At 35.9% G+C, this 21,289-nt stretch overlaps 1 protein-coding gene across 1 annotated transcript; it reads left to right on the top strand.

Moving 5' to 3' along the window:
* The first annotated feature begins 748 nt into the window (after window positions 1–748).
* On the top strand, window positions 749–20,095 carry LOC124644497 (zinc finger protein ZFP2-like). Its single transcript, XM_047183906.1, has 12 exons — window positions 749–925; window positions 2,406–2,540; window positions 3,582–4,046; window positions 4,491–4,643; window positions 6,096–6,261; window positions 7,430–7,599; window positions 8,267–8,385; window positions 9,157–9,250; window positions 10,337–10,480; window positions 11,637–11,738; window positions 12,818–12,913; window positions 17,145–20,095. The coding sequence occupies exons 1-12, from the start codon at window positions 818–820 to the stop codon at window positions 17,313–17,315; spliced, it is 1,923 nt and encodes a 640-aa protein (XP_047039862.1). The 5' UTR covers window positions 749–817; the 3' UTR covers window positions 17,316–20,095.
* The last annotated feature ends 1,194 nt before the right edge of the window (window positions 20,096–21,289 follow it).

Raw genomic sequence — 21,289 nt, 5'->3', positions numbered from 1 at the left:
AAAGATCTGCCTAGGCGGCTGGTTGACGCTTCTCGTGACCAAAAGGCTGGCTATTACCTCGGACAAAGTCAAACTCAAACTCAAAATTTTTTATTTCAAATAATCTTTTAGGAAAGCTCTTTCGAAACGTCAAAGTTAGGTGCACGGTTCCAAAGAGTTGGTCTCATGGAGAAGAACCGGCAAGAAACTCCATGGACACTCTTTTAAAAAGAAAATAAAAATAATTACAAACATACAGTTTTCTATCTAGTCCAGTAAAGGATCAGCATGGCCATTAAACGAGGTAATGCTGCCAGCCTCCTGGGTGAGCTCCCAGTTGACAGCGATGGGGATGAATTTTTTGACGCGTTTTAGTTATAGTGTTTTTTTTTTTATTAGCATAGTTTTTTATATGTATTGTAAATATCTATGTAAATAAAGACACATTAAAACAAAAATATAAATTGAACTGACAGTCAGAATAGTAATATCGCCTAAAGATTTTAGTAATAAGTCAATCACTATCGTGACGTATATTATATTGTTTTATTGTGAAAAAAATCTTTCAATCAATCAATATCTTATTCAAACAAATTGCAGTTATTATAAATCAAATTATCCAATCTCAATTCAGATTTTCGAAACTATATTTTCTAATTAAAGTAAAAAAAATACTTTTCTTGACACATTACATTTGAAAAGATCAAAGATGTCAAATCAATTTCTAATTTTATCTGTGTCTACTTGTTTGTTTGTTTAGATAAAAAAAAAATGTTTTTATTATTTTAGTTTTCACTATTTTTTGTGATTTTATTAAGTGAAAAAAGTTGTAAAAATAATGGAGGACTTACTAGCGTGTCGTGTTTGTCTCGCTACTAGCGTAAATCTCTATGATATGTACAAATACAGGCTTAAAAATCTGTTTGAACTGTTTAGCGGGATTCAAGTAAGTTGGATTTTAATTATTTTTTGTTTTTAAAAGGCTATATTAATATCTTTTTTGTAGTTCATTATAAGTATCAAGTTCTTTATTCAATGCCCAAGTTCCATAAACTGGGTGAAAACTTGTAGTAATTTTTAAAAATATTTAGAAAAAATATTTTTTTTAAATTTTAAATTTTCTGATTAACTTCTTGATTAGCACATCAATAATGCTATCTAGCCTGAAGGAATTTTAAATTAAAAGAAACTTTATCCATGTGCAACAAGTAGTTCTCACAAGACTACATGAGCCTGGAATTAATTTCAGCACGCTATAGATATTTATCCTTTTTATTTTAAACTAGCTTTCGCCTTCGGTTTCACCCGCGTCCCGTAGCTGGATGGTGACAAAATCCTAAAACCTTCTCCTGGGTCTAAGTTTGGTCAAGCCGTTCGTTTTCATGTTATGTTGTGACAACGGAAAGCGGGTTTCATTTTTATTTATATAGACTAGACATCAATTTCTTGTAATTTCACCTGTATCCCTGGGAAAATCTTCCCAGACCTGGTTAAAGTATAGCCTGTGTTACTCTGGGACAGTGTAGCTACCCAACAGTGCAAGAATTTTTCATATCGGTTCTGTAGGCGCCGGCCTTAGGATACAAACAAATAAACTAAAAAATGTTCCCGCTTTATTATATTTCTATAGATTTAACATAAATTCCGAGTAACTGGAGCCTTTCAATGTAGAATTATTAATGTCTCAAGAGCATTTACTATTACTTTATTTCATCACGCTGATCTTATATAACTACTAAAAAGATTATTAACTGTGATTTTAACCAACTAAACAAAGGGGGTGTACTATGCCAAATCGAATAACAAATAATCGAATATCAATTGATCGACCACTATAAATCGAAAAATTTATATTTTTTATGAATACAAGAAAAACTCAAAACTTATGAATAAATCATATTTTAATGTAGTTTTTATTATTATTTAACATTTTTTCTATCGCATTATCATCCCTTTTGCCTCTTTTTTGTAAAGTAGGTCTTCCCAATTCCGCGTTTGCCTTTTCAATTCACACAAAATTTTAAAATGTACCTTTAAAAGATAAGAATTAAAGATTAAAATGTGATTTATTAGTAAATTTTGAGTTTTTCTTGTATTCATAAAAAATAAGGATTTTTCTATAGGATGAATATGTTTTGCATTTAACGCTCGATCAAACGAACATTCGATATTTTGAACACTCGATGTATAGACTGCGCGATGTATTGAATGTTCGATTTAATAACCATTCGATATTATGAATGTTCGAGTATTTAGAATTTCGATTTATAGTGGTCGATCAATTGATATTCGATTATTTGTTATTCGATTTGGCATAGTACACCCAAACAAAGGAGGTTCTCAGTTTGAAGCTGCAAAGTTATTATTTATTTGAACTCGCTAATCTCAAGAACTACTAGACTGATTATTTACTTCTCTTATTACAGGTATCACCAGCAGATAATTTTCCCCAATATCTATGCAGTTACTGCGGAGCATTACTGCTAAAATGTGCAGCGTTCAGAGATAGATGCAAGCGCGCTAATGATCTGATGAAATATGCTGAGTTGCAGAATGAAATAGTAAGTATTCGCACAGTAACTTACCTTCTGCGGCGCCTGCACCCAACTATGTTGGGGTCGGCTTCCAGTCTAACCGGATATAGCTGAGCATCTGTGTGCCACATGGAGCAACTGCTTTTTTGACCTCAAAGAAAATACCCAAGCAGTCTTGCCCCTTTTTAAGACTGGTTGTCAGACTTACTGGCTTCCAATTACCCACGACGTAATATTACAACTACGTAAGTAACGACTGCCAAACATGTTCAAATGATAGCTGTTACCCACCAATTTATTGCACCTTCAGTAATATGGAAGGAGTCTTCTTGACACTCTGAAATAACACTTTTGTATGTGTATGATACTGTGATATTTATTTTTTTATGTCAATGTAGTATGTACCAGTGTTTACGCGAAATTTGCATACCGATTGAGCGGTGAGATATGCATGTACGTTATATAATTTACCATAACACCTGTACCTAATACCGTGTCTCTGCAAATAAAGATTCTTATTCTTATTCAAGATGACCACACAGAACGACCATGCCAAGCATTGCTTAACCTTGTGATTGACGAACTAATCCGCACAGCTTTAAATTAAAATGCAACTAAAAATCTATGTAATACAATAATATCAATAACTTAATCAATCGAACAATTATTTTAATCATCATCCTCCGAGCCTTTTTCCCAATCATGTTGGGGTCGGCTTCCAGTCTAACCGGATTCAGCTGAGTACCAGTGCTTTACAAGAAGCGACTGCCTATCTGACCTCCTCAACCCAGTTACCCGGGCAACCTGATACCCCTTGGTTAGACTGGTGTCAGACTTACTGGCTTCTGACTACCCGTAACGACTGCCAAGGATGTTCAATGACAGCCGGGACCTACAGTTTAACGTGCCATCCGAAACACAGCCAATGGTGTCTAAGATATACTTAGACAACAATTATTTTAAGCAGTAGTTTATTTGTTTAACATGTATTTATGTAAAAAGTCATATCAAGATTGTTTATCTTTAGTTGAGTGCCTATTCAAATGGAGTATTACTTTTATTTCACAGCTCACAACAGACCAAATCCACACGATAGCACTACTAAACAATACAGAACTACCGTTTACAATATCAACACCAGAATTAACGAACACTCAAGAAATACAAGTCAAAATAGAACATCTAACAGCAGACATATATAAAGAGGAAATAGATATAGACTTCAGTGATGAAGAACCTTTAGCTAACAAAGTCAGAAAAAAGAAGGACGATTCTGACATTGAAATTCTGTCTCTAGATACTAATTTCAGTACTATTGATGAACGGTCTGACTTTGGCAGTGGAATTGATGAGAATAGTCAAACAGAAGTTGATGATCAAAGTAACAATGTGCAGGAAAACGATGATCAGAATATTGATGTGCCAAGTGTTCAGTCTGAATTTGAGGAATTGTCTGACGTTGATGAGAAGTCTGACAAAGATCAGACTGATGCTGATAATGTGATTGAAGAGTGTACTTGTGGTGATATTGAGGTAAGTTTTTAATAGTTTTTGGACTAAGACTTTCGTCCATTTTTGATAGATAGGCAGGAGAAATTTTCACAGATTATAATGTATTTAGTTCTAACGACAATACAATAATATGGTACTGTCGAACTTATCTGATGATGGAGCCAGAAGATATGAACTGGAACTTCATGATGGAACATCGTATCATAGCTGTGTTTGGACTTGTTAGAAAAGTCTTATAATCATTTTCAAAAGTGTGTTTTTAAACTATTAAGTACCGTCATACCACAAAAACTTTTAAACGTCAGTTGAATACTTATCTAAAAAAATGACAGATTATGACGTTGAAATAATGTCCGTTTTGCAGCCACACTTTTTTTAGACAAGTGTTCAACAGATGTTTAAGTTTTTGTAGTGAGCCTGATAATTTTTTACTTGGCCTTAATGTAGTTTTTTTATGAATTTCAGGTGAAATGCTTGACAAAGGAAGAGCAAATTGAAGAGGTACAAGACAGGAAAACTTCACATAATTATACTCACTCCTGCTATAAGTGTGAATATTGTTATAAAGGGTTCCTACAAGACACTACTTATAAGAATCATATGTTAAGACATGATAAAGTAAGTATAATTAACATAAGATAATAATTGTTCCCCTTGGTTCCACTCATTCGAGCCATTTTCCCCAACTATGTTGGGGTCGGCTTCCAGTCTAACCGCATGCAGCTGAGTACCAGTGTGTCACAAGGAGCGACTGCCCTATCTGACCTCCTCAACCCAGTTACCCGGGCAACCCAATACCCTTTGGTTAAACTGGTGTCAGACTTACTGGCTTCTGACTACCCGTAACGACTGCCAAGGATGTTCACTGACAGCCGGGACCTACAGTTTAACGTGCCATCCGAAACACAGTCAATGGTGTCTTAAGATATACTTAGAAAGTACATACAAACTGAGAAAAGTTGCATTGGTACTTGCCTGACCTGGGATCGAACCCGCACCCTCATACTTGAGAGGTGGGTCCTTTACCTACTGGGCCACCACGACTACTAGGAACTACTACGACGCTCTACTAGGAACTACTACACATACCCGGATAAAATATGTCAAGCCTATGTTACTCGAGGATACTGTACCTTCCTTACAGTGAAAAAAATTTAATATTTTAGATAAAATAAATAAATAAATAAATAATGTCGCGACACCTTTTCACACACGGTCGGTTAGCCCCATGGTAAGTTATTTATTAACTTGTGTTATGGGTGCTAACACAACTGATAAACTACATATAGCTACATATATACATATTTATAAATACATATCATAACACCCAGACCACGGCCAACAAGCATGATCATCACACAAATGTCGACCGAACCGGGAATCGAACCCGGGACCTCAGGTTCGGCAGTCCGGCTTGGTGACCTTTGCGCCACAGAGGTCGTCAATATTGGGCACATATTTTTTATTTTAACAAAAAAATAAGTATTTACTGATTAATGCTCAATCCTTTTCCGTGTGAGAGGAGGCCTGTGCCCAGCAGTGGGACGATAAAAAGGCTGTAACAGAGATAACAAGTATTTACTAAGATATATCACTATAAAGATTGAGAGTAGGGGCACGTCATGGCTACGTAAACATTTTAATATAAAGTGACGTATTATCACAAAATTCAATCGAGTTGTATCTTCGTTGTTATTTGTTTGTGAGAGAAAAGAAAAACTTACGGCTTTACTACAAAAACTTGGACATCTGCTGAACACTTGTCTAAAAAAAGTTTGGCTGCAAAACGCACCTTATTACAATATGACGTTTAAATAAGGTGCGTTTTGCAGCCAAACTTTTTTCTCTGTCTGTCATTTTTATCTGTCATTTTTTTTTTGACAAGTGTTCAACAGACGTTTAAGTTTTTGTGGTACATCGGTTAATGTCCATTTTTTCTAAAAGACGGACAATTTTTTTTTTCATCATGTTAGTTCCTGAAATTCTGAGACCACCTTCAAAGTAACAAACTCTTCAGCTTTATTACATTATTGTAAGATATTAATAAATAAATATAAATCTCTTTTCCAGTCCTCCGGAACTCTACATTGCGACGTATGCAATACGTGGTGGCCGACACTACGGAACTTAAAATCGCATATCACCAACGCACACGAACGCGTGTTCATATGCAAGATATGCACAGAAACGACTAAGAGTGCACATCGCGCTAAAGAGCATATTAAGTGGCATAAAGGTATTTTCTTTATTTAGTTTCTTACATACATTTATATATTAATATAATATTACTAGCGACCCGCCGAAAACAAACCGAATCAAAATCCGTTGCGTTACTATGACTAGCTAAGAAACGTCATTACAAATCCAATATGGCCGCCTCCCCAAGATGGCGGACTGGCTAAAATGTAGCGCGTTCAAACAAAGAAACTCTTCAGCTTTATAATATTAGTATAGACACGAGCAACGCCCACGAACGAGTCTACATATGCAAGATATGCACACAAACGACTAAGAGTGCACATCGCGCTAAAGAGCATATCAAGTGGCATAAAGGTATTTTTTATTTAGTCAAATTAAAAAATATATATTTCAAATACATTGTTGTAAATTATGAAAACGAAAAATGACTCCTGTGGCCAAACCGCTGAATGGATTAGGTTTTTTTTTTACAATTCGCCATAATCATAAAGTATATGCGATAGGATTTAATGTGATTGTGAACGACACACCCTGTATAAGAAAAGCGTGGAATCTTAATTTGACCCATTTTGATGAAATTTTGCACACGCTCTGAGTTCTGATGACAATACGTGACTAGCTAAGAAACGTCATTACAAATCCAATATGGCCACCTCCCCAAGATGGCGGACAGGCTATTCGATATGCGAAAAATAAAATGCCCTATGAAAAGTAGCCTTCCTCCATAATCGGAGAAGTACCTGAGATTAGCGCATTCTATAGTTCGGCCATTCAGAGAATGCGTTCCTGACACGTCGCGATTGAACTGACGACGTAACTTTGCAATGGCGTTGCAGTTACGATAAAAATATTTTTGCTGGTTGTTTACCGTTTTAACAATTGAGGAGCATTAAAACAACATTATTATATCAATAATCAATGAATGTAGTTACGTCGTCAGTTCAATCGCGACGTGTCAGGAACGCATTCTCTGAATGGCCGAACTATAGTACTTTTTATCCGGGTTCGTGCAGAGGTTCCCACGGGATGCAGGTGAAACCGCCGGCAGAAGCTAGTATAATTATACATTTATACTCTAAGATCATTTAAAGAAGAGTACTGCATTATAATTTACACATAAACCTATTTAATTAAGAAAGAAAAAAAAACATGAAACAGTGTATTCAGAATGGAAAATATCAAAATCTACCATTTTTTGTCAAAAGGTCACAAATTCACCTGTAAACTGTGTGGGGCGACTTTCGCGAAGTCAACCAGTCATCTGACACACTTGAGACTACATCACCCGTCTAAATACTGCTGCGAAGTCTGTGGCGAGAGCTTCCTGGGGGAAGTCGGACTCGCAATGCATATTAAGAAGTCGCACCGGTGTGAGGTCAGTAGTACACTCAGTAACACACTCACATATACACTCAGTGGGACACTCACAGACATACTCAGTCACACACTCACACAGACACTCATACACGCACTCGTAAACACACTCACACTCATAAGCACCCTCACAAACATTCACGCACTTCCCTCCTCTATCACAGTCGGGTTAGAATGTACTACTAAGTCAACCAGTCATCAATCAGAGAGCTTCCTGGGGGAAGTCGGACTCGCTATGCATATTAAGAAATCGCACCGATGTGAGGTCAGTGGTACACTCACAAAAACACTCAGTAACGCACTCACAAACACTCGTTCACACACTCAGTAACACACTCACTCGAACACTCAGAAGTACACTCATAAACACACTATTACACTCACAAACACACTCAGTAACGCACTCATTCATTCACTCGCACTCTGGGTGAGGCACACTCAGACACTCAACACATACAAACACTGTAAAAACATGGGTAGTTAGAAGCCAGTAAGTCTGACAACCAGTCTTACCAAGGGGTATCGGGTTGCCCGGGTAACTGGGTTGAGGAGGTCAGATAGGCAGTCGCTCCTTGTGGCACACTGGTACTCAGTTGCATGCGGTTAGACTGGAAGCCGACCCCAACATAGTTGGGAATGATGATTAAATGTCAGTTTTTCTTTTTCAGAATGCAAACCCAGAAACGGAATTCAAATGCGAGAAATGTTCAATATATTTCAAAACTATGGAAGCTCTGAAAATGCATAAAAGTGCTTATAAAGATGGCGTGTGTGATGGTAGTCAGAAGTGAGTCAAAATACATAGTAATATTTGTTACAAATGCGAAAATAATTTTGTGTATGTTGCGTTTTTATGTAAAAACTACTGAAGCTTTAAATGATATTTGGTACACAAAGAGTCTAAAGACTGAGAAAGTGAGGCTCAGTAAACTACAATTACTACAGCCCGGGAAGTGTAGCTTTCAGTAGTTTAGGTTCAGTAGTTTCGAAGCCTTTTTTACTAAGAAACAAAAATATGTTTCCTCTTATAATATTAATAATTAATATGATAAATTATTAATTTATAGCTAATATTGTAAATGAGGAGTTTGATTGCTTGAACTGCTAGCACCAATTACCTTCATAATTACGTTGTCTACTAGTCTGATTCGCACAATTCTTCCAGTGTTAAGTAGCTCATTTATCTATTCGTCGTCTTAGAATGAAAACCTCGGAAATGCATTTTTTCTCAATATTTTTTTATTGCATTTCTTGGAAGATAATCGTAAAAAATATCGAATACTAATCCTTATCCTGAAAATTTATCTTTTGCACTAACGAGGTTTTCACTCTTTATTGCATTTCTTGGAAGATAATCGTAAAAAATATCTAATACTATATAATCCTTATCCTGAAAATTTATCTCTTGCACTTACGAGGTTTTCACTCTAAGACATCGCTGAAGCTCATTTATCAATAGGCATTTTACCCAACTACGCAAATAACCAAAGAACCTCTTCAACTTACCATATTTTTTACCAACTACAAAAATAAAGTTTTCTAACTATATTTCTTCCAGTTCGTGTTTCCAATGCGGTGAGAATGTCCCAACTCAGGACGCGTTGAAAGATCATTTGAAGACGCATGACCCGGGCGGCGTCAAGTGTGACGAGGTGAGTGAGCTGTTAAGAGAATTATCGGTGCTTGTTTAGCATTTTTTGGTTGTTTTGTGATGAAAGTGAAATTATTTTCAATTGTTTATTCTAGTAATAAGTAAAATAAAATACAAACAGTCGTGGTACTTTTATTTAAAATTTTCTTTTTCTTTAAAAAAAATAAAATATAAAGAATGATTTTTTTATAGATTATACAAGCTGCTTCAATTTAAAATCGAACACTTACATTTTTTTGTTTGAAATCTGTCTTTTTATTTTAAAGTAAAATACACACGGTGTTTCTATTCTGATCAGTTAATATACAGGATGTTTATATTTCTAATTTTAATAAGCAGGCTATTTCTATTCCTAATTAGACAACATACATTCTAATTTTTCTAAACAATTATCATATGATATCGCTTATTGCATTACAAAATACATAATAAATGTACAAAATTAATACACAGGCAGATTCTATTTCTAACCAATAAATGATATGATATGGTAACCAATCAACTTACAGGCTGCTTCCATTTCTAATGCGGCAATATACAGGCTTATATTTTTAACGAATTATACAGGCTGATGGCTGATTTTTATTTCTAACCAGTCAATATACAGGATATTCTTTATATATTTATTTCTTTATATTTATTTACATAGATATACAATACATATTTACAATAAATATCAAAAATTATCCTAGTAAAACAAACAACTAAAAAGCGTCAAAAAATTCGTCCCCATCGCTGTCAACTGGGAGCGTGCCCAAGAGGCTGGCAGCATTACCTCGTTGGATCGCCATGCTGATTCTTTGTCCGAGGTAATAGCCAGCCTTCTGGTCACGAGAAGCGTCAACCAGCCGCCTAGAGAGATCTTTAAATAGAATGTGGGCATTCGGACCCCACGACCCGTTTATATAGTGTTTCAACAAAATATAGTTTCCGACAAGGCCACATACAGGATGCTTTTTTCTAACCAATCAATATACAGCATGTAATTTTTTCAATCTAATTTTGTTTCGCATACAGTCTGCTTCTATTTTCTTCTTTTTTTTTTCAACCTTAACCAAACTTTAACCACATAATATTATCTCCACAGTGCGACAGAACATTCGCCCACGACCGCTCATTCGCGATTCACTATCAACGCGTTCATTTAGGAATTAAGAACAAACAACGTAAACCAAAGGACAAGAGAAAAAGAACAGCCTGTGTATGCGAGTTCTGTGGGAAGAAATGTGATGTAAGTACTTAAAATAGCTTATAATCATCGGCACAAATCTTGAGTGCTGACCTTCACCTGCGCAGAAGTGATTTATTGGGTCCCTATTGTGGTATGAAGTGAGGCGCGGGGGCGGGCTAAAGCGGTGATTGGCCCGCAGTGCATCGCGTCATAGCCGTCACTTGGGATTGGTTCTTTGCTGCGCAAAGCGATCCCCACTCTTCCGCCGAGCGCTCAAGATCCGAGCCGGTATCTATACTTTTTAAATAGGTTTTATAAACACGGCCACAGCGGCTGTTCTCATATAAGAAGATCAACCCTCTGCGCAGGATATATTATAGTTTGTGCACATTTGCTTGGACTGCGGTGCCCTCACTATTCCTTCACTCTCACAGCGCGATGGGACGCGGGTAAAGAACCAACCTCCAAAGTATGAGTGTGTTTTCGATTCCAGGAAAGCACCAATGCAGCTTTTCTAAGTTTGTATGAACTTTTTACGTATATCTTGGACACCAATTACTGTGTTTCGGACGGCATGTTAAACTGTAGGTCCCGGCTGTCATTAAACATCCTTGGCAGTCGTTACGGGCAGTCAGAAGCCAGTAAGTCTGACACCAGTCTTACCTAAGGGTAACTGGGTTGAGGTCAGATAGACAGTGGCTCCTTGTGACACACTGGTACTCAGCTGCACCCGGTTAGACTGGAAGCCGACCCCAACATAGTTGAGAAAAGGCTCGGGAGATGATGTTCCTTATTTTTTTTTACTTTATGTTATATAAAAATAAATCTGCATAATTCTATGTACACTCACTGTACTGTAGAAGTACCTTACATAAGAAAAATAGTCGAATGATGGTAATTAACATATATAATAAAATTCCTAGAGAAATTAGAGAGCTACCTAAAGTAAAATTTAAAAAGAAGTTAAAAGCTTGGCTTATTGAAGGGTGCTTCTACACAATAGAAGAATATTTTAATTATAGAAATTAGCTTTTATATATAAGCGTTATAGGTTTAAGCATAATTTATGTTATAATTTTCGCATGCCTACTGAAGGCGAGATTATGTTAAGTGACTTTCTTTGTTTTTACCACCTTTTGTGTAAACCATATCTCGGAGAATAAATATTTTCATTTCATTTCATTTCATGTTTATGTACATAATTATATATTTTCAGTGTATAGCAACGCTCGTGAGCCATCAGCGCACTCACACAGGAGAGAAGCCTTTCCAATGTATTGAATGCCCCAAGCGGTTCAGCCAGATACAGAGATTACGGGTAATTTTGTCATTTTAATAATATTGTGTATTTTAGCAAGGTTTTGCTTGAGTTTTAAGAATGTTTTTAATTTTAACCGACTTCAAAAAAGGAGGTTTTCAGTTTGACTCGTATCTATGTATGTACATGTATTATTGGAGTCGTTTTCATTTTATTTCTAAAAGGTGTTTTTATCAAGAAAGACCTAAAACCTATTGAAAAATATTTTTCATGTAAATTAGTCTGTAAAAAAAATAATTAAATATTTTTCAGTAACTACTGTCACTGAAAAAAAAAAACTTTTTACTGAATTTGTTATCTTCCATGTGTCTTCTAACGATTTCCATTTAGGTATAGTAAGTTCAACTCAGTCTTGCGCGCGGCCTTATGTGTGGGTAACCCTTGTACACAGTGACTTTGTGTGCGTGACAAGAGGTACAGTCGGGTACAAATACAGTTATTTAGGGGTTACGGCTGTTTAAAGAAAACAGTTATTACGTAATTTAATGTTTATTTATTTATAATGATTCTGAATCGCTCCTTGAAAAATCAAATGATGAATTTTGCATTTTTAGTCCACACTTTTATTTATTGTCCTCGTACCCCGAGCTAGAAAATATGTAAGAAGTATTTAATTCATCTTAGATATTTCACCTCATTTATTTCTTAGGTACTGTCAATGTCAATTTGAAAAAACGTATGAGAAAATAATGAAAAACTGTAAAATGTAATAATAAAAAGCTTTGAATGTTGTTTCATTTTTTGAAACGCTACCTGACTCCTTAAACATTTTCTCCGTGAAGAACTAGACATTTTCGTAAACGACTGTACCCATAACAAAAAGCGATAAGAACACGTCATGCTCGGACGACGTCACTGTCACACGAACGAAAGTTGTATATTTACAAGCCGACGCACACATAGGGCCGCGCGCAAATCTGAGTTGAACTATCTATACCTACCTTTTCATGTAAACATAATTATTCATTCAAATTAATAGACTTTACTATCACTTTATTACTTACTTTTCTTTACTATAAATAGATTTTTGAAGTGATTTTTAAATGTTTTTAGTATTAATATCTATGTATTTCCTATAGATTCACGTTCGTACACACACTGGCGAGAGACCGTTCAAATGTACCGTGTGTCCGAAGGCGTTCAAACACAAAGCGGCTTTAAACAGGCACGACCGGGTGAGTTGAGCTTGTATTATATTGTAAATGTGTGGAAAATACAGTGTATTTGAAAAAAAACATAGTTACCGTAGAGGCGGGTTACTTTGGCTATTTTTTTCGAATAATTTATGAATTTTATCTGTAGTTTGTATCGGTATTGTCTTTTTAGTATTCTTAAAAGTTATAAAGAAGCTCAAGGATATAATCAACAAGATGCGAAGTGTATTTTAGAAATATGATAAGCGTAACTTGTTTTTTTTTTATGAAAAGTTTTGGGCCAAAGTTATTCTTAGGAAAGGGTAACTTTAACCCTATGAACTTTATTGGTAAAAAATCGCACTTGCAGCTATCAGGGGCCAAAGAAACCATCAAGGGCGGTAAGATTGAATAGCCAGGAGAGGTTTAATGTAAGAAACAAATTCAAAAAAAATTAAAACACGAGGTTAAATCATTATATATTAAAAAAAAAAAATTATACTACAAAATGTCTCAAAAAATTTAACAAACTTTCAAAACTTAAAATAATATTAACTTAAACGGTTTTAACGTAACAATCTTAGATTAATTAGGTAACCTTCGGAGACATATTTTACTTTTCAGTCATATAAAATTATAATTTCAGTCTTATGTAGGTATGAGAATCAACGTTTACGAGTAGCATCTAATCTAATATTACAAACATTACTGAAAAACCTTTTCTTATCACTCGTTCATTTCAGGAACAGAGAAAGAACCCTTTTTTTCAAATTTAGGAGGATTAATCTTACGTACTATATGGTCCCAACTATAAAGCTGTTCATCTTTAATCGCGGGCCACCGCCAGTACGTCTTATCTCTTTTCATGCATGTTATAAAGGCTCCTTCCTCGGATACTGATAACACTTGCCCTGGGTATTTGCGTGAGTTCCATGTTACTAGAACATGGTCGTTAACAACAAGATCTAGATCAAGTTGAGGACGTGAAGCTCCACGAGAAGCTAGTGGTTCTAATGTATCCTGCGGTAACTTTTTGATTTGACATACGGTTGAGACCTGCAAGTCTTTGTCTGGACAACCTTCTACGACCTGCATTTTTTCTCCTAAATGAAGAGCAGAATGGTCTCTATTATTCTTTACAACGGCATCCTCAACTTGCCGTTTCGAACCAGATTCAAAGACCGGTGCATCTAAATTTTTCCCAGTCTTATTACACTTTTCTTCAACGATCTGTATATCCTCTATGGATTGAAGGGAAGTGAATTGAAGAACAGGAGAGACACACTCCACTTCTACTTCACTCTCATGCTCGATGAACGTTATGAAATCTTGCTGAAGATCAGGTGAATGCAGAAAAAAATCGCCTCGAAATGCATGTGCATCAGCATCATTAATCTGACTCACATAGTTGCTCAAGAGAACATCATCCTCAGAGTCATAAGGCATTATGTGGTCTTCAGTGGAAGAAGCCAGACTGATGGTCCTGTCAGTGCAGCTTGAAGATGAAGAGACATTGCGTCGTCTGCGTTTTGTTGCCCTTTTCATTTCTTTTATAGTATTAGCCTGCTGTAAACCCGATGGACCTGCTTCTGCAAGGTCAGTGGCACAGATTGATTTTCCAGGTGGTACATTAAGTTTCTTTTTCCTAATTGTTTTCTGTTCAGGGCACGCTTCAGCTCGGCTTTGTACCAATTTTTGCATAAAAGAGTTTCCGATAAGATCTGCGTTTATGATTCGATCTTGTTGAGGTAATCTAGCCAATGGTTCCTGTTTGTCGACGGGGTATATGCCTGTCTTTCTGAAACCAGCAACCAAATTCGCTTTGGTCTCGGTCAAAAAATCCAAAGCGGTTTTCAATAGTCGTGGAAATTGATCCTTAGGTGTAGTTGACAGTTTCCTACCCAATTGACTATTCTTCCATTGAAGCATTACTTGTCGCCACTTGCACTTCAAAGGTCGAAAATATGCCACGTCTAGGGGCTGAAGTATATGTGTTGCATTGGGTGGCAAGCAAATAAAACTAACGTTGTGCTTCTCACACTCCTTCAAAACTGTTTTATTAATGTGTGAAGCAAGGTTATCTCCAATCACCACTTTTCTTCCAGTTTTCTTCTTGAGGACTGGCATAAGATGATTAAGAAACCAGTCTTCAAAAGTTGCGCTGTCCATCCATCCGCTCTTTGTTCTATTGTATCGAGCACCTTTGGGGCCATTTTCAGTCCAAGTCGACCAGAGATGATCCGACTTATAAACGATGAACGGTGGAACTGCTTCCCCAGCGGCGTTGCCACAGAACATGACAGTAAAATTAACTTTTGTAGAGTTTACTATAGTTTCAGGATATTTTGTTCCTCTTCTGCATAGTATAGTCTTCTTTCCAGGGTCATCACAAAGGTTGCTTTCATCGTAGTTGAATATGTTTTCGGGTGGAACGCTTTTTAGTTCTTTGTCGATGTTTTCTATGAAATTGGAAATTACATCTTCCGACACTTGAATTCGGGCTCTTTTAATATTGTTAGCAAGTCGCCGTGAAAGAGACTGATGTCGTGAAAGAAAAGAAGCCAACCAGTCTTTACCAGGAATGTTGTCCTTAAAAATTTTCACAACTCTTCCCTGGGATGCAAGGTAATTTTTAATTATCATTTTCAGGTCTAATGCTGTCAGCGGAAACCCATATTCCGAAAGTGCAGTTATGTGTGCTTCAAAAGCGTTTTCTTCCTCTTCAGTAAAAATTTTAGGTTTACCTGGTTTGTTAGGGTGCTTCCGGATCAATTTGTTCTTCAAAGTACTGCGAGGAATGTTAAACAACTCTGCAGCTGCTCTCTGTGTGAGCACTTTTGATTGGATTGCATCCAGACATTTTTTTAAATCTGCCTGGGTGTAGTCGACATACCGACGACTGCCAGGCTGTCGTCTGTACCTGGATGGCATCAGGAATAACGCTTTGTGTTTTAATTCTGTAACAAACGGATCAAAAATGTAAAGTTCTCTACTAATAAACTTCGCAGGGTTACTTTGGCCCGCTGGTCCAAAGTTACCCGAAAAGGCGGTCAATGTATACCGATTTTCTAGATCTGTAATTTAAGTCCCAACACACAAGTAAATCGTCTTTAAAAAACAATTGCCATACTCCTATATACATGCCTAAGAAAATAAATAACAATCCAATTGCAAAACTTACCAAAATACAGCAATACACATCAAAGTTTGCAGCAGAAAAATACGCCGGTGATAGGGTCAAAATTTCAAATGGCGCGAATATGTAGCGACGTGCAGTTGAGTCGGTAAAACAGTTCCACAAGTACACGTCTATATCGCCATCTATTAGTTACCGAAGGAACTACGACGTTCGGTTGTACGGTCGCGACACGGCGGACAGTTCTAACATTTTCTCGATTTGGGCCAAAGTTATGCCCTAGGGTCAAAGTAACCCGCCTCTACGGTACTTATATTTCATTTTGTTGTGACAACCAGCGGTCCGCCATTTATTTTGCTTATTTTAACCAAGTTATCATCAGATATAAATCATTATCTTATTGTTTGTGCCAATAAATATTTTTTTTTTGTTTTTCAATTCAAAATACAGCATGTTTTTTTAATATTTGTATCCTAAAGCTCCGAAACTACTCAACTGTTTTGAAGGATTCTCTCACAAGGTACAGTAAGTACTTTTCAAGGAAACTGCTAGTGGGAAGTATGATAAGATTTCGGGAAAAATAATCAAAAACACTTTCAAGGACAGCAAAAATTAATCACCACTTCAACTTTTATTTGTCAAATATGTTTGTCGTTTTGGCAGCCTTTGTATAGTAGAAAATATATCAAATCTTTGTATTTATTCCATTTTTTTTAGAATAGATTAGAATTTTTTGCAAATATGGGTAAATACAAAGGTCTTCAAATACTTATAACAAAGTTCAGCCACATTTTGCCATTCGGCATACAAACATTAACACTATTTATTTTCCTCGGATAGAAGTAAACTGGTACATGGCGGGCTTAAGAAGGAACATGGCCCCACCATGTATTCACCATTTAGTCAGTAAGAGTCTGATACTCCCGACCGCTGAATCCGTCATTTGATGATGGAAGATCATAACAACCAAAAAAGAGATAGAATTTAACCCCAATACAAGTATTTTTATAACTTACCGGGGCTACTTCGGGTTTTTCTTTTGTAGAACAATGGAAGAAAACAATAACATATTCTTTTTATCTATTCTTATTATTTTACTAAAAAATGTGCTCTAAAATAAACTATATCTCTCCACAGGTACACTCCGGCGAGAAACCATACCAATGCGCTCACTGCGGTAAGAACTTCTCTCAGTCTAACTCTATGAAGCTGCATGTCAGAACAGTGCATCTGAAGCTGCCGGCTCCCTATCGGGCTAGGCGGGACAGGAGCATCGACTGTCTGCTCGAAACTACGCTTTTGAACTAAAGATAAAATGTCAAGGTCAAGGTCAAAGTCAGTGTCAAAGTCACAGTCATATCAGTCACATCAAAGTCATATTGAAGTCAAAGTCATATCGAAGTCAAAGTCATATAGAAATCAAAGTCACAAAGTTAAAGTCAAAAAAAGTCACAAACTCCCCAAGTTCGAGGTAATTGGGGTAAGACTTTCTCGCAGTCTAACTCTATGAAGCTGCACGTCAGAACAGTGCATCTAAAGCTGCCGGCTCCCTATCGGGCTAGGCGGGACAGAAGCATCGACTGCCTGCTCGAAACTACGCTTTTAAATTAACTTTATAAAGAAAATATAACAAAATATAGTCAAATTCAAGTCAAGGTCAAGGTCAAAGTCAATGAGTCAATGTCAAACCAAATTAAAGAGTAAAGTCAAAGGCATAGTCACAGTCAATTCAAAATCAAAGTCATGTCAAAGTCAAGTCAAGGTCAAAGTCAAATCACAAAGTACAATTACAAACTCTCCGAGTTTGCGCCCACTGCGGTAAGAACTTCTCGCAGTCTAACTCTATGAAGCTGCACGTCAGAACAGTTCATCTGAAGCTGCTGGCTCCCTATCGGGCTAGGCGGGACAGGAGCATCGACTGTCTGCTCGAAACTACGCTTTTGAACTAACTTTATAAACAAAATGTAACAAAAATATAGTCAAGGTCAAGGTCAATGTCATGTCAAAAAAATACTCTGCCTTTGACTTCGATAGAGTCGTTATCTTTAAAAAACGGGAAAAAATGTATTGAATGATTTTTAGGGTTCCGTACTTAAAGGGAAAAATAGGACTAATGATATAAATGTGGCACAGAAAACTACATTAATGATTGAATAATTTTAGAGTTCCGTATCCAAAATGTTATGTATTTTTTACCATACGGAATCCTTCGTGCGAGTCCGACTCGCACTTACCCGGTTATTATTGTACACGGAAATACCTTTCTATTGATATATCATATTTTCAATTATTGTCAATTCTTTGTTTGTATAGAATTCTCAATAACAAAACAAAAATACCAGAAGGTAAATATTTAATAATATTATATTATACAATACATTTATACAGCTGGCTGATTCAATATTCTTTTATCGAGGAATCACACCTGAAGCCTGTTTGACCGGTTACTGATAAACTTTCTGATAGCCTATCAAGAACTTATCTTTCAAATTATTTAGGCCTTTACAAGCACTAATGAACGTCAAAAATATAAATAAATTTGATTCTAGTTGTCCATTCCAAAAGTAGCTTCCTAAGGAGAAGAACGGCCAAGAAACTCCACGGTTTATGACTAGGTTTCACAGGTCTTAGATAGGAATATCTGGCAGATAGCAATAACTATCTGATTACTAACTGACACTATCGGTAACCAGTGAAACTGGGCTTTAAATAAAAAACTTTTGCTTGTAAAATAAATAGTTTTAATAAGTTGACTAGTCAAATTCAATACTTTTATTGTACTGTCAAAAAATATTTATTTCTATACATTTCAATCAAAAATCGTTTCTTAAAACTTGGCTGCAAAATTACACTTTTCGGACGTCAAAAATTTACAAAAGACAGCCCCCAAAACGCCCACCCTTCACCACTGCCTATGTGTTATTGCTGGGAAGAAGAAGTGGCGCAACAAACTCCCCAGCAACACATGTCTGTCTGTAGGTTAGAAGAACCTTTCAGCAATGTTTTACAATTATACATAATATATACTAAATGGTTTCCTCGGAAAGCCTATATTATGAATGTTGTCACTCTGTATATTATTTAATGCATTTTTAGCGCAATTTCCTACATTATTGTTTTCTACTGTTGTATAATATTTTACCAATATTACAATTAAGAGAATTTACTAGACAAAATCTGTTAATTTTATAATATATAAATAAATAGCCTAATTCAATTGATGTTGTGACTAATTTTCGATAAATAATTACTTCAAATTATAATTCATAGCCAAAAAATAGTTGAATTAAATGTATCGATGTTACAAAATATAATTAATCATAATACCACTGTTAATATTATCCCTACTTAATATTATAATTGTGAGAGTAACTCTGTCTGTCGCGTTTTCACTTCAAAACTACTGAAACGATTTAAATGATTACCTGCACAATGACTACTTTTTATCCTCATCCTTTTTATTTCCCTTAATATGGCTATATTTTAGATTTTTTTTATATACAATTTTTTAATTTATAATGCTATCAATTAATTTTAAGTCAATTTACAAAACGATTATTTTTACCAAAAATATCAACTCTCTAAAAAACTATTTTTACAAAAAATATTTTTATATTGTAAATACCTTCCTAAATCATTTTTTCAAAATGTATACATTTCTGCATACTTACCTGTATCTAACACAACAATGACTAACGGAGATGTCATAACGCAATATCTCCTAAGAAAGTAGCACGACAACATGCGGGGCGAGGGGGACGAGGAACGATACTAGCTCCGCCCTTATACGCCAATTTTTGAAGTACCAAAAATCGTCTCAAAGAACCCGAACGCCTCGTTAGTTCACTCATAACTGATCGTCTTGGTACCCTTGGTATCCCCACCTTACGTATTTGAGTTAGAAGAAGGCGCCTGACCCACCTGCATTATGTCATCTTTGCTATCTTTCCTTCCTCCGTGACTACTACTATGTTTTTCTCAAAATATCATAATTTATGTAAATAACAGAATCGATGTTTAAATGTCTCATTTCCTGAATTTTAAAATTGTAATTTATCGGAAGTTCAATAAATAATGAATTTTATTGATTTGTTGTTTTATTTATTTATAGTTTTTTCTAAGTTTATATGTTTTTACATACCTTCTAAGTATATCTTAGACACCAATGACTGTGTTTCGGATGGCACGTTAAACTAGGTTCCGGCTGTCATTGAACATCTTTGGCAGTCGTTACGGGTAGTCAGAAGCCAGTAAGTCTGACACCAGTCTAATCAACGAGTATTGGGTTGCCCGGGTAACTGGGTTGAGGAGGTCAGATAGGGCAGTCGCTCCTTGTAAACGCCGCACGGATCAGTCGATCATAAGGTCAAGCAACATGCCGCGGTCGCTCCGTGGATGGGTGACCATCAATGACTCATGACGAAAAATTGTTGGGGCCCTACTGTTATTTGAACATCTCTGGCAGTCATTACGAGTAATCAGAAGCCAGATCTCGGTCAGAGTCTGAAATAAAACTTCAGACAGGAGATTTTGTTTAACCGAAAGTAGCATATAAGTCTCAAATCTCAATACATACGTATTTGAATGCATTGAATAGCAGTCGTGAGCGCGTAATAGTTAATGTTGTAATATATTACGTGTAACCCGATTGTGAGACCTTCGATCGGCCATGAATTGAGGCAAACTGGTTGACTAGTGTTGTGTCTTTTGTGATGTCGATATTTTGCTTATAGATTTGTATAATAGTTTAATAAATTTTTAGTAGGGAGTCTAGGAACGATATTTTTTCATTCTATATAAATCGAAAATAAAATAATCTTTTTGGCGCAGTCTCTAGCTAGATACATTGGACAAAAGAAATAAAATATAATGATTTGGGTTTTGGCTCACTTCTAATCTAATTTCAATTTTCTTTAGGATAATTAAGTATATCTAGTATGTTGAAGCCAGTTTTTTATTAATAGACTTATTAGACTTGTCTTTAAAATAGGACTAAAATGAATGTTCTATATTATGGTATTAACAAAAACATAGGTATTATAACATAAATACAGAACTCTGGTACTCAGCTGCATCCAGTCAGATTGGAAACCGACCCAAACTTGTTTCGGAAAAGGCTAGGCAGATGACAAACAAAAATATAGCAACAGTTCCTTATTATGTATACAAAGTATATACATTCATAACCAACGTATCCACTACTAACCACACATCAATTAATCACATACAAGCAAAACAAAAACAATAACAACAACACGAGATGAATCATCGATATATCGATA

Source organism: Helicoverpa zea, chromosome 30, assembly GCF_022581195.2.
Source record: "Helicoverpa zea isolate HzStark_Cry1AcR chromosome 30, ilHelZeax1.1, whole genome shotgun sequence".
In the NCBI taxonomy this organism is placed as follows: domain Eukaryota; kingdom Metazoa; phylum Arthropoda; class Insecta; order Lepidoptera; family Noctuidae; genus Helicoverpa; species Helicoverpa zea.
Note: the sequence above shows the minus strand (reverse complement) of the source record. Positions and strands in the feature narration are given on the sequence as shown.

Excerpts from the sequence above, each read along its gene's own strand:
- LOC124644497 (XM_047183906.1), top strand. The coding sequence starts at position 818 with ATGGAGGACTTACTAGCGTGTCGTGTTTGTCTCGCTACTAGCGTAAAT. Across the intron at positions 6,262-7,429 it reads GCATATTAAGTGGCATAAAG|GTCACAAATTCACCTGTAAA; the intron begins GTATTTTCTTTA and ends TTTTGTCAAAAG. Across the intron at positions 8,386-9,156 it reads GTGTGTGATGGTAGTCAGAA|TTCGTGTTTCCAATGCGGTG; the intron begins GTGAGTCAAAAT and ends TATTTCTTCCAG.